At 42.4% G+C, this 13,160-nt stretch overlaps 1 protein-coding gene across 1 annotated transcript in view; it reads right to left on the reverse strand.

The window, feature by feature from the left end:
• Positions 1-1,009: 1,009 nt before the first annotated feature.
• The window catches only part of WDR59 (WD repeat domain 59), a 74,832-nt gene continuing 62,681 nt past the window's right edge, over positions 1,010-13,160 (reverse strand). The window contains exons 24-26 of the mRNA XM_006207485.4: positions 11,276-11,402; positions 10,979-11,121; positions 1,010-3,350 (exon numbers count right to left, since the gene is read on the reverse strand). Coding sequence (XP_006207547.1) covers positions 3,115-3,350; positions 10,979-11,121; positions 11,276-11,402 — 506 coding nt within the window. The 3' untranslated portion in view covers positions 1,010-3,114. The remainder of the gene's footprint in view (positions 3,351-10,978; positions 11,122-11,275; positions 11,403-13,160) is intronic.

The following is a 13,160-nucleotide window of genomic DNA, read 5'->3' on the forward strand; positions in this document are numbered from 1 at the left end:
CTGAATCAGATTTTACTGGACTGGTTATCCATCTGCACCTGTGCCACAGTGCATAGTTGACAAAATTTCACCAAATCATAGCTCTTATCATTTATAACCAAAATAACATGGCTGTTCTGGGAAATCAATCAAGTGCTTTTAAGACCAAGTGCAAAATAATATCAGTACCAAACAGTTTATCAACAAAGATGGAGAAGAAACTGCTTTTTAATGTTGAAGGTAAGTTATCAGATTTCCTCAGAAGGGACTGTGTTGTAAGCAGCTTGACAAGTATTCAAGTCTTCCTCAAAGCTGATGATCTTCTTTACTTGTTAGAAAGAGGAGCAGATGACATTATCACTGGGCATAGCTTTCAAAACACAGCCCCTGGGACCTACCCTGGAGTGTGTGTATAAGACTCTATTGTCAGCTCCAACTTTGAAGAAGGTATGAAATGGTATAACCCTGTTTTCAGAACGATTCTCCCACAGCTGGCAAAATCAATCTTCTAAGAAATTGTTCTGCTGCACAGAGACCACTGACAACTCCCCCTCCCCTTCAGCACAAGGGAAGCTACAGCACCGGTCTTCGGACAGCACAAATGACTCCTGTCTTTCCCTCAAGCTCCTGCCATTTTAAGCCACCAAAAAGGAGCCAGCTTTCTCCAAAATCCTGCCAGCCACTCAGGGAATCACAGAATAAGGGAAGGAGCTCCCGGCATGTGAGCTCAGTAGCTTTAGACTGAATGTATTTTTATATTAGAGGAAATTTAAAAAAAAAATTAAAGCAGCATCGATTCTACCTACATGGCAGTATACCATTTGTGTTTTAGGGGGTGTGAGGACAGGGGCATAAAATCGAGCTGGTGGCCCAGAAGCTCACCCTGGCCCCCCCATTCTTTCCAGCAGACCCCTAAGAAACTTTTTGTTTCTGCTGCACAAATAAAGCTACTAGTCCTGCTTTCCTTGCCAGGTTCAAAGGTACTTTAGAACATAGCTTGTATTATTTTTAAAAACAAACAGAAAAGGACTTAGGTGCCTGTAATAATTTATTCTGAAGCAGAGAGAATACTGACCACGGCCACCATCCAGACTAAAATATTTCCAAACAGGAATATTTTTAAAATATTAGACTTTTAAGCCAATAACTTAGAAATTTTTAAAAAATGCACACACTGAAAGAAGACATTATGTAATGTTTTAAGCATTATTCCTTAATGCCCATTATTAAGGTTTTTCAGTTTTAGAAAGACCAAGAAAAATTAACAATAAAACATGTAATTCTTGATGGGGACAGACAGGGACAAATTTTGACATTAGCTTCAGCAGTGGAGGAAGAGGAAAAAGCCCGTTGTTGGCAAATGGTGTGATTTCACTGAGGAACACAACAGATCCTTCAGCTCACTGTAAATTAGTCATCCTATTCTGTGGCGCCTTTATAGCAGCGTTGACACAAACAAGCGAAGAGGAGAGAGTGAACAAATTCAGATTTCCTTGGCCCGATGCTTTATCAGCCTCCCAGTGTACCCACTGCACTGAGTTATTCAGTCCACTCATCAGAGCCCAGGGTTGAACCTCCTGCTCTCACTGCACAAGTTCTAGGCTCTTCTTATGTCAGTGTTCTGCGCCCATCCAAAGCATCATCCAAAACAGTGTTTTCAAAATGTTTGGACCACAACCCTCAGTAAGAAATGAATTTACACTGTAATCCATTATACACATGTGCATAGACACTTGTAAACAAGTTACACCAGACAATGTTTACCCTAACGACATCTGGTATGTTCTGATATCTCTCTTCCACTCTAATCCATTTTTTTTAAATTCTGGTTTTTATCCACTAAATTGATCTCACAATCTATTAATGGGTCCTAACCCGTAGTTTAAAACATAGTGATGTACCACACTTCCATATTTTGAGACACGGAATTATAGTCCTTAAGTCAGTCAATTTGGAATTGTAAAATTCTATGAGACAAGTATCAATTTCAGAGGCGATATTGAAAAGATTTCTCTTTCCTGGCACATACAAACTGGGAAACACTGAAAATCATTCTGAAGAATCAGTGGCCATCTGAGTCACAATCACTTGGAACATAGATAAACACAGGTTGAAGGCTAGACAGAGCCCAAGAGAAGAGGGAAGACATGTATTGGAACCAGGCCAACCTGCACAGCAGCAACAGGAGACTTTCACAGCAATGCTGCAAGTAATCTCATTTTCCTTTTGCTAAAAGAATTGGTTGAGCACTGACTTTGGTCCCATCACAGAGCGTTAATTTCAGTTAGAAGTAGAATAAAAAAAGATCCACTAAAATGTTGTTCAACTTCCTCATCTCTATTTTTTCAAACAATGACTAGAATTTTATTAGCCAAGGAAGAGCATTTGTAAGAAAAATAACAAACAAACAAAAGTCTTAAGGATCATCAAGTACATTACATATTTATAATTCATATTTTAAAAGGCCACAGTCCATTAAATGCACCAACTTATGTCATAGGCCCATCTGTCAACTAAATTAATGTCCATAGTCCTCTGGCTCAGGGGACTGTCCTTTGCCTCTGACTTTGGTCTCTGTGATGGCATCAGAAAGGACACTGTTTCGTGGTTTAAGGTTAACACCTTAAAGGTAAGCACAGCTCTGACTGTACTGTGATGTCAGAAAAGGTGTGTCTGGGTCTCCAGTGATCATGAGTGTCCCACACTTTACTATCACAGCCCAGTGGCTAATGAGATTTGCACATTATCCTTCAGAAAGTAAGCTCCTCATCCTCGGCATAGGCTCCTTTCACAAAATACGAATGATGTTTAGAGAAATAAATGGTTCTTTTTTGCTCGGGGGCAAAAAAAAGGTAAACACAGCTCTGGAGGCAGGGGCTCTTCTCCAAGAAAACTTCCACCTGTCTGTGCAGCTCTGCGTATCTGCCAACATCCTCCTCCACCGACACCCCCACCACCAACAGCCAAAGAAGAGAGGGCAAAGGCTTGTGAACAGCTGGGGCTATGTCAATCTTTGAGGGGAACACATCCTGGTCTCTTGGGGGTGGGTTCTGGAGTCTCTCTCCTGGCTGAGAGCTTGTCACCCACATGCACGAGGGTCCTCTGGGATTTCTGACAACTTTCACAGCTTTAAGTTCAGAAAGTGCTTTCAAGCAGGCAGTGGCACCCACACCCAGTGGGACACACCTCCTGGGTCCGAAACCACTCCATCATGTGGCTGGTGTGTCCCCCGTGCCCACAGGTCAGGCAGAAATTAGACGATCCTCTCACAGCCACGTGGCAGATGGCGCACTGAAAGGTGAAGCCTTTGCAGATCGCGCACTGTGTGCCCCGGACCTCGCTCCGGCAGTGGCTGCAGTACACGCCGAACTCTGGAGAAAGGTGGAGATGCCAGAAAAGAGACATGATGAGTTTCGTTCCACAGAGGGGAACTGCTCATTGTAAGAAAGATGTACTCATTTTAGGATTCTGTGGGATCCTATTAGACCCATGCTTTTCAATTTTTTTTTTTAAACAGCAGAATCCCGTCTTCTACAATCTTGCTACATCTTATAAAGAGGAGGTGCTGTCACTGCAGTGGCGAGGCGGGGGCAGAGGGTGTGGCAGGTGCCTGGCTCTCAGAGGCCCTACATGAAATCCCAGGTGCTGACACAGAGAAGGCGGTGAACAAACATTTGCTGAAAGCACTGATAGACTCAGGTGACAGCTGGCTGGTCTTAGAATCTCTTCCCTACCTGCCTGCCAATGACCCAGCAGCCTAAGATGGATGGAGTCAGGACACGACAATGCCACCCCAGCACAGGGAGAGTGGTCAGAACCACCCTGATCAACCAGTCCCTAGCCTCCTCCACACATCCAGCCTGCTCCAGTTACCACCATGGGTCCTGGCCACACACGCTCACAGCCTATCACCCTCCTTCATTCCCGCTGCTCTGGAGATCCTTCCTCCTCCCTGCCCAGCCTTCCATGGCGCCATGGTATAAATCTTCCCATGTGCTCTCCAAACTCTCCTGGGAATGGTCCTCTCACCACCTGGCCCTAAACAAATCCCGATGCCTCTGGACCTCCCAAAAAGGATCCTTACGTCCTAAGAACAGAGAGGCAGAGGGATGGGTGCCACATAATTGCCTCTAGATGGTACCTTTCCTCTTGAGGCTACTGCCACCTGGTTTCACCAGCCTCTCCCCCTTTTCTTCTGCTGTCATCTACTGCCATCTTGGACACACTCCCAACACACTGACGACTTCAATCTTCCCTCAATCCTTGGCGTCTTCAAGATCCACGCCACTAACCCTCTGTACACCTGGCCCGCCAGGTCACTGTTCTAGCACCTCTAATCCACCGCCTTCACTTGCACCTTCACGCTCTCATCCCCTTTGTGACTGCAGTTTCCCCTGGAGCAGCCTGAATTACACGAACCTACCTCATAGTCACTTTTTGGAAAAATCCTCAACTCCTCTGCCCCTCTCTCCCTCACGGTACTACCCGACAAAACCTCAACCTGGATGAGCCCCATCACTGGCCTCCTCCAAGGCCGCCCGTGAGCTTTCCTGAGGGAAGGCACTCGGTCACGATGGGCGCCTCACAACAGCACCTCTGGACCGACTCCTCGCGGGGCATGGCAGCAGTCAGACTCTCTCTTCTAACCCCAGATGGTGGCTACTTCACACTCCACCGCTTTCTTAAAGTCTTCCCACACACCTCTCTCTCACCTAACAGTCTCTTTTCTCCCTTCCCTGAGAGCATAGAAGTCTTTGAATGTAGGCCCCTTCTTCTGAACCCCTAAATCATCACATCTCCCTAGGTTTGCTCCTCTTCCACCTCTTACAGCAGAGGAAGCGTCCTGGGCTCCAGCTCCTGTACTTTACAACAATAAGCAGTCATGGCTCGGGGGCAGAGGCGGGGTGGAGGGTTATGGGGTGGGGCGATGGAAGGTACAAACTACTGGATGTAAGACAGGCCAGAAATATGTAATGTACAATATGGGGAATATAGCCAATGTTTTGTAATAATTGTAAATGGTGTATAACCTTTAAAAACTGTAAAAAATTAAAAATAAATAGGTAGTCATAAAAAATTTATCAACAGAGATTTTAAATACATGGTAAGTAAGAGCAACAGTTTTATGGCAGTCCCTAGTTAAGGTAAATCCTGACATAAACTACTTCGACAATTCTGGTTAAAGATACCTATGTCTTCTCTCTCTAAGCATAACTTTTTATATTATGCAAGACTTTGGTTTCTGTTCTCATTAAGAACTGATTAGTTGATGTTTTGGTCTATGTTCACATTAAAAACTGATTAGTTGACATTTCTTAAATTACTATCATTGGTTTTACTGGTTTGAAAAAATTCAACATTTAAAATTATGAAAATGTAAAAATTGTATGTTCAAGTAAACTGAATTATAATAACACATCTTTTAAGAGGGGTTGTTCTTTGGCACTTGAGATAATTATAAATTTAAACAATTATTCTCCATTTCTATCTGGGTAAAATGATTAAAATGTCATCTCTGAAAAATTCAATGTATCATTAGTAATTATGTTTCTCTATAGTGTGTCACTTAAACTTAATTTCTAATATCCTTATTAACTTTAAGACCTCGAACTAATATTTCATTTAGCTAAGGAATACTCTTTGGAGGTGTGGACAATTTCCAAACAGATATAAATTCCCAAAGACAGAAAATATAAAAACACTAAGTCACTGAGCATAATATTAATGTTTCTCTCTTGCCTCTTATTGTTATACACAATGGAATGACCGCTAGTTAACAGGAAGAACATATGCACACTTTGGGCCATGCTGGTGAACACCTCTAGGAGGTACCAAGGGACGTGGAATGTGTTCAAAATTGCTTAGAAATGTGCAATCTTCTGAGATTGAACCAGGAAGAAATAAGAAATATGAACAAACCAATTACCAGTAATGAAATTGAATCAGTAATTTTAAAACTCCCAACAAACAAAAATTTCAGGACCAGATGCCTTCACAAACCAAACATTTAGAAAAGAGTTAACATCTATCCTTCTCAAACTACTCCGAAAAATTACAGAAGAAGGAACTCTACAAGGCCATCACCCTGATACCAAAATCAGATAGGTATATGACAAAAATGATAGGCCAGTATCACTGATGAATATAGACACAAAAATCCTCAACAAAATATTAGCAAATCAAATCCAACAATATAGGAAAAGTATCATATACCATGATCAAGTGAGATTTATCCCAGGGATACAAAGGTTTTTCAATATCCACAAATCAATCAATGTGATACACCACATAAACAAAGTGAAGAATAAAAACCATATGATTATCTCAATAGATGCAAAAAAAGCTTTTGACAAAATTCACCATCCATTTATGATAAAAATTCTCCAGAAAGTGGGCAAAGAGGGAACATACCTCAACATTATAAAAGTCATATATGACAGACCCAGAACTAACATCATACTCAATTGTGAAAAGCTGAAAGCATTTCCTTTAAGATCAAGGACAAGACAAGGATGCCCACTCTCACCACTTTTATTCAACATAGTACTGGAAGTCCTAGACACAGCAATCAAAGAAGAAAAAGAAACAAAAGGAATCCAAATTAGAAAGTAAAACTCACTGTTTGTAGATGACACAATACTATACAAAGAAAATCCTAAAGACACCAGCAGAAAACTACTAGAGCTCACCAATGAATTCAGTATAGTTGCAGGCTACAAAATTAATATACAGAAATCTGTTGCATTTAAATACATTCACAATGAACTATCAGAAAGAGAAACTGAGGAAACAATCCCATTTACCATCACATCAAAAATAATAAAATACCTAGGAATAAATCTACCTAAGGACATAAAAGACCTGTACTTGTAAAACTATGAGAAAGTCACAAAGCTGTCATGTGTCTTTCATAGGAACATGGACAAACTTGGGGATCTCAGGGAAGGAGACATACAACCACAGGTATACAGGCTTTGCAGGTGAAACCCAGCATAAGTGAAATGGATCATTCTTAGTTCGTAACAGATGAACTAACGAGGACAATAAAAACACTGCTGGCACATGGAATGATCAAATTATGACTCCCATGGCTTTACAAAACCTCCAGGCAGAAGCTAACTCCAAAGGCTTAGTGTCATAAGGAGGTTCTAGTTTGTTAACCCTATAAAAGAGTTGTGTGTGTTAATTAACATCACATTACACAAATGTAAATAAAACCAGCCAAGTAAGTAAGACATTAAATGAATAAACTGAAACAGAAACTTGCTGAATAAAATTTAGGTGAGCTGAACTGCACCTCTGGGGCAGGAACTGAGGGTGGGGCTGCACCTTGCGCTGCCACCATTCTGACCTAGTGCCACGCACCTCAATGGAAAAAAAACAGAAACAAAATCATCTTTCACACAGAGATTATTTTTCAAAGAATACTCTGTCTAGCATTATCCCCTCAAATTACAGGAAGCCTCCAGTTCTTTCCAAAATCCAGTACCCTAAATGAAAACAACTTTATCCCTCAAATCTTGCTGCCGATACGGGATGACCCTTGCAGATGTGGTAAGTGCGAGAGGAAACTGCTGATTTTTCACCACAAGACCAACCTGGCAACCTTGTCCTATTTAATACCTACTGTTTCCTGTACTTGGGCAACCTGACTCTTTGAAAGGAAAAACTTAAAGGATGAAATACTTAATGTTTTTGTCTGTGACTCTCACAATCCACCCCCACAACTGCCCTCGCTTTTTAAATCTGGTAATATTGTTTGAATGGTATCAGGACATACTATTCATTCTTGAATATCATTTAAGTCTTAGGAGCTCATGCTTTGTCTCTCTGGATTACAGACTTCCTGAATCGTCCCCTCCCCAAACTACACCTTATAGTTCCTTTTCCAGCCCAAAGAACCCAGAACCCTTTATAATAGGAGATGTCAATAAGAGACTAGCTGATGGATTGACATATCGGCTACCTAGCTCTGTGATTCATTCATTTTCCTGAAAACTAATCTTAAAAGACAAATTGCTCCAGGCCATCATAATCTCTCCCTGACATACTTTCATGCATGTGGATGCTCTGAAAAATATATTACCCAAACGGCATTTTGTGCCTGCATTTCTTCATGGACGTGCACCAAAATAATCTGTATTAAAATAATCCTTGTTATTCAATATCTAAATCGATGTATTTCTTTGGCTTGTTTTGTAAAATTGAAACTGTATTTACACAATTTAAAGAGTCAAATTATTCTATACATTGTATTATCAAAACCAGCCTTCCCTTCCACCCCAACACCCATCACTCCCTAAGGAAATTCTTCCAATCCATTTAACTGTCTCTACTGTTTTTACCTTGCTGTCTCCACATATGGTTATAAAGCTATTTCTTAATTGTCATATTTAAGTAGTCTATTTGCCTTCCACAGTGGAAGCTCCCTTTCACTCCCCAGTCTTCCCACCCAGACTCATATACCACCTGTCCCTCATCTTCCCCACACGGTTCTATGATCCTTTGGTTGGATCAGTATTGTTTCCACATTGTTTCTCTAGGTAAATATTATTCAAGCCAAGCCATGTACCATGGTAACCTCCTTCCTTTCTTGCACATTTTGTTTTTCCTACAGTTACTTCTGTTTTTTTGTTTGCTTAGTTACACGTTTATTGATACTTTATCTCCAAACTCTCTCAAACATCTGAATCTTCTATAAAGACATTAAACACTGGAATACACTAGGTATTTTTTCAATTTTCTCTTTTTGGAGACAATGCTCTGAAGCTCCAACCTGGACTGGTCTATCTCCAGGTCTGTCACATACATCTTCCTTCACCATCATCCCTCAGATGCCCTGGTTTCCTGGGTTGACTCTATTTCTCCTCCTTAGATAGGCTGAAGGTTTACTTTCACACTTGATGGCTAACTTGGGTACAGAATTATAGGCTAGAATTCTAAGAGATTCCAAGAGGATCATTTTCTTGAGAACTGGCAAGGCACTGCTGCATTGCCATCGTCCAGTTCCAGAATCTAGTTTGCTGTCCCTGAGAAGTGTGACGCTACTCATATTTCTACCCTTTGTATGTGACCTGTTTTCTTTCTCTCTCTGGAAGGTTCTAGGATCTTCTCTTTATCCCTGGGTCTATCTTCATTCATATGCTAGCTACTTGGCAGTCCCTTTATCTGGAAATCTGTCACCTTCTCTGGAGAATGAGCTTCTAGTTCTCTGCTGGGGAAGAGGAAAGGTAATAACTGTTCTGCCAACTAGGGCTGGGGACCTGGGGACCCCAGAAAGGCCATCAAACAATACTCCTGTTTTTGATCTCACCTTCATGTTACTTCCACAGGTACCAGGTACCACTGAGCCCCGAGCCCTCTGAGGGTTCTGCCGTGTGTGTTTTCGGCCTCCCAGTTCAGGGTTCAACTTTCTTCCTGTAAAAATCAGCCACCACTAACCCATCTGCCTCCCAGGTCCCAAACTGTATTGCCCACATCACCTCTCCTTGCATGGTTGTGCCTTTTTGGAAAAGCTCTATACAGACTCTGAGGTGGGGTCTAGGGGAGAGAGGAAATCAACATGTGTTCAGGCCACTGTTTATGTCCCTCTTCAGAAAACATATATCCTCTTAACTTCTTTCATATCACAGTCTTGCTTTTCCTCAAAACTCACTGGTATCTCATTCTAAGTCTCTGTTTCTGGTTTTTCCTCCAAGACTCAAGCTCCAGGTTCTGGTTTCTCTCAAGGCCCAGTGGGAGAGGACTCTCTTATTTGCTCCCTCCCTACTCTTCCTCCCCACCCTCTAGCTCCCAGGTAAGAGAACCCCATTCTCTCAGCTTGAATACCACTTCTGTGCTGAAGAGTCCCAAATTCTGAATGTTAGTTTTAATCTCTTCTTTAAACTCCAGATTCACATCCAACTGTTTACATGACTTCTACAGCCTGAATCTCACCCAAACTGACTTCTCAATTTTCTTCCAATCTTTTCTAGCTTAGAATATGGCACCACCATTCATCCACTTGCTCAAGCTGGAAACTTAGGAATCTCCCAAGCTTTGTCTATTTTCCTCAAGCTCACATCCAGCTGGCTAGTAAGTCATATTGAGTCTACCTCTAAAATATGCTTTGACTCCATCCATCTCTCTCTCACCTCCACTGATATCACCCTGAGATGAGTGGCCCGTCTTCCTTTGACGACCCTAACAGTCTTCCAACGATCGCTCTGCCTCTACCCCTGCGCTCCTCCAATCCTTTATTCCTGTAGAAGCCAAAGTGATCCTCTTACAATGGAAACCATAGCATATCACCTACTTCTTAATGACCTTTGAAGCTCACCATTGGACTAAGAATACAATCCAAATTCTTGACCATGACTTTCAAGTCCCTAACAGTCCTACAGTCCAATATCACACCACTCTTCTCGTTGTGTTCTAGCCACACTGGTCTTCCTTCATTTGTTTAAAATAACGTGTTATTTCTCCCACGGCCCTGCTCCCTCTGCATGGGATGGCCTTCTTGCTGCTCTCTGCACAGGTGGCCCATCCGATCCTTCAGATCTCAGCTCCTCAGACAGGCCTTCTTAACATACCTCAACATGTCTTCTAAAATTCTCCATCCCTGCTCCCTGGCCCCAACATCTTTTTTGTTTGCTCACAAATACTGATCACGTTTTGTCATTATTTTTCTCCCCCACTAGTCTGTAAACTCCACAAGGGGAAGGAATGTGCTAGCACTGTGACTAAAAGAAGTCTGATCACTGTTAGTCGAATAATGGAATAAATATCCCTACTTCCCATCAACAGCTGAATACTATATATAAAATGTCTTCCATTACAATAAAATTTAATCTTCCCATAAAATTCAAGGGTTGTCAGAAGTTTGAAATAGACTCAAGGAGTTTGAGAAGTTCCTGCTTATAAATGAGAAACTGAAACTTCATTCCAAGTACTACGTTACGGACACATTAAATTATGGGAACTTTCAGAGTGACAGGAAAAGAGAGAAATTCATATTCACCGATCCCTTTGTGAGGATCAGGGGGACAGGAGACAAACTTCAGCACTTCAGCTCGTTTCTCTCTCAGACCCCAGCGGTAGAGGATTTCTCCATAGCATTTCTTAAAGTCATCGAATTGCTGGGTATTGGCAGGGTCCAGAAGCCTGGGTCAAATTCAAAAAACTTCCAGTCAATTTCGTTAAGAAAAAACAGGCTCAATACCACAAGCACTTAATCTACCTTTCTTAAAGCCAAAGTCCTGATTTTTGGAGAATTTAGCACCGTTAGAGTGCAGCTCCCACCTGGCAAGGGTGTTACCTTTTATTTTTATCATGCTGGTCACGTTCTCCCTCACGAGGATCACTGTAGGTCAGACTCCCAAAGCGGATTTCTTCTGGTGAAGACTCTCCCCAAGGTGAAGACGTATGTTCTGTCTCTCTTCCCACTGAAGAAAATCAAATGGGAAGGGAAGACGGAAATCAGGGAAGGCATGGGAAATATCTGAAAACTCTCCTAATGCCACATATCTCCAATTTATTCCCTGGAAGAAAAATACGCTAAGTTGAAAATCCTGAGAAATAAAATGAAAGAGAACACTTTTCAAGCCTTACCTTTTTGTCAAGCTATTTATTATTAAGGTAGTTTGATAAATAAGGATACTTGATGATTAAGCAAATTCTGGTATAATGATATAGATAAAAACTCTTTACATGACATGAGAAAATGTTCGTGGCACAGTAAAATAAAAAATGGAACACAAAATCACAAACAGAGAGAGACACACACACCTCCCCCCAAACAAACAAAGACTAGAAGGAAATGTATTGGATTGTTAACAGATGTTATTACTAGGCAAGGGAATCAATGATTACTATTTCCTTCACTAATACTTTTTGTTTGTTTTTCTTCACTGGGCATGTGGTACTTTGGTAATCAAGAAAATTAGGAGTTCCAGCCCCAAGGACAGGCAGCGACCGCCTTCTCTCACCTGCTCAGCTGGTGACAGAGTAAGAAAGAGGGTCCTGAATTCCAGTCAAAATGGTGGAGTGGTAGGACCACGAGCATGCCTCTCCTAGCAACTAGAACAAAACCACAACTGAATGCTAAGCAACCATCGAAAAAAGACTGGAACCTAGCAAAAAAGATCTTCTGCAACTGGAAACATAAAGAAGGAACCACAGCAGGATAGCAGGAGGGGTGTGATAGCGATATAATTGGGCCCCATAACCCCCGGGTGGGCGAGCCACAAGCTAAAGATTTGTTAAGTCGCAGAGGCCCTCCCACAGGAGTGAGAGCTCTAAGCCCCACGTCAGGCTCCCCAGCTCGGGTCCTGGCATTGGGAAGGGAAGGAGACCCCAGGATATCTGGTTTTGAAGGCCAGTGGGGCTTGGCTCTGGGAGCCTCCCGGGACTGGGGGAAATGGAGACTCCATTCACTTGAGAAGCATACACAGAAACTCACGTGCACCAGGTTCAGGGGCAGAGGCAGCGATTTCATAGGAACCTGGGCCAGACCTGCCTGCTGGATTTGGAGGGGATGTGGGGGATGGCTGCAGCTCACTCAGGGGCCATAAAGCTCGTGGCGGACCTTCCGGGAGTATTCATCTACAGGAGCTTTCCTGGAGGCTGACATCTTGATTGGATCATCAGCACCAAGACCTAGCCCCACCCAACAGCCTGTAGGGAAGCCTCAGGCCAAACAACATACAGGGTGGGAACACAGCCACACCCATCAGCAGACTTCCTCAGCCACAAATGCCCCTAGACACAGCCCTACCCACCAGAGGTCCAGGACCAAGCTTCACCCAGCAGTGGGCAGGCACTGGCTCCTCCTGCCAGGAAACCTGCATAAGCCTCTAGTCCAGCCTTATCCACCAGAAGCAGATACTAGAAATAAGAGAACAATAATCCCAAAGCCTGTGGAAGGAATCCACAAACACATAGAATGATAGATGATATGAGGCAGCAAAGGAATATCTCCCAGGCCAAGGCACAAGATAAAAATTTCAGAAGAAAAACTAAGTGATGAGGAGATAGGTAATTTATCTGAGAAAGAATTTAAAGTAATGATGGCCAAGATGTTCAGAGAACTCAAGAGGAGTACAGATGCACAGAGTGAAGTTTTTAGCAAAGAGCTGGAAAATATAAAGAATACCCAGAGTTGAAGAATAAAATCACTGAAACGAACAATACACTAGAAGGAA

This window comes from Vicugna pacos, chromosome 9 (genome assembly GCF_048564905.1).
Source record: "Vicugna pacos chromosome 9, VicPac4, whole genome shotgun sequence".
In the NCBI taxonomy this organism is placed as follows: domain Eukaryota; kingdom Metazoa; phylum Chordata; class Mammalia; order Artiodactyla; family Camelidae; genus Vicugna; species Vicugna pacos.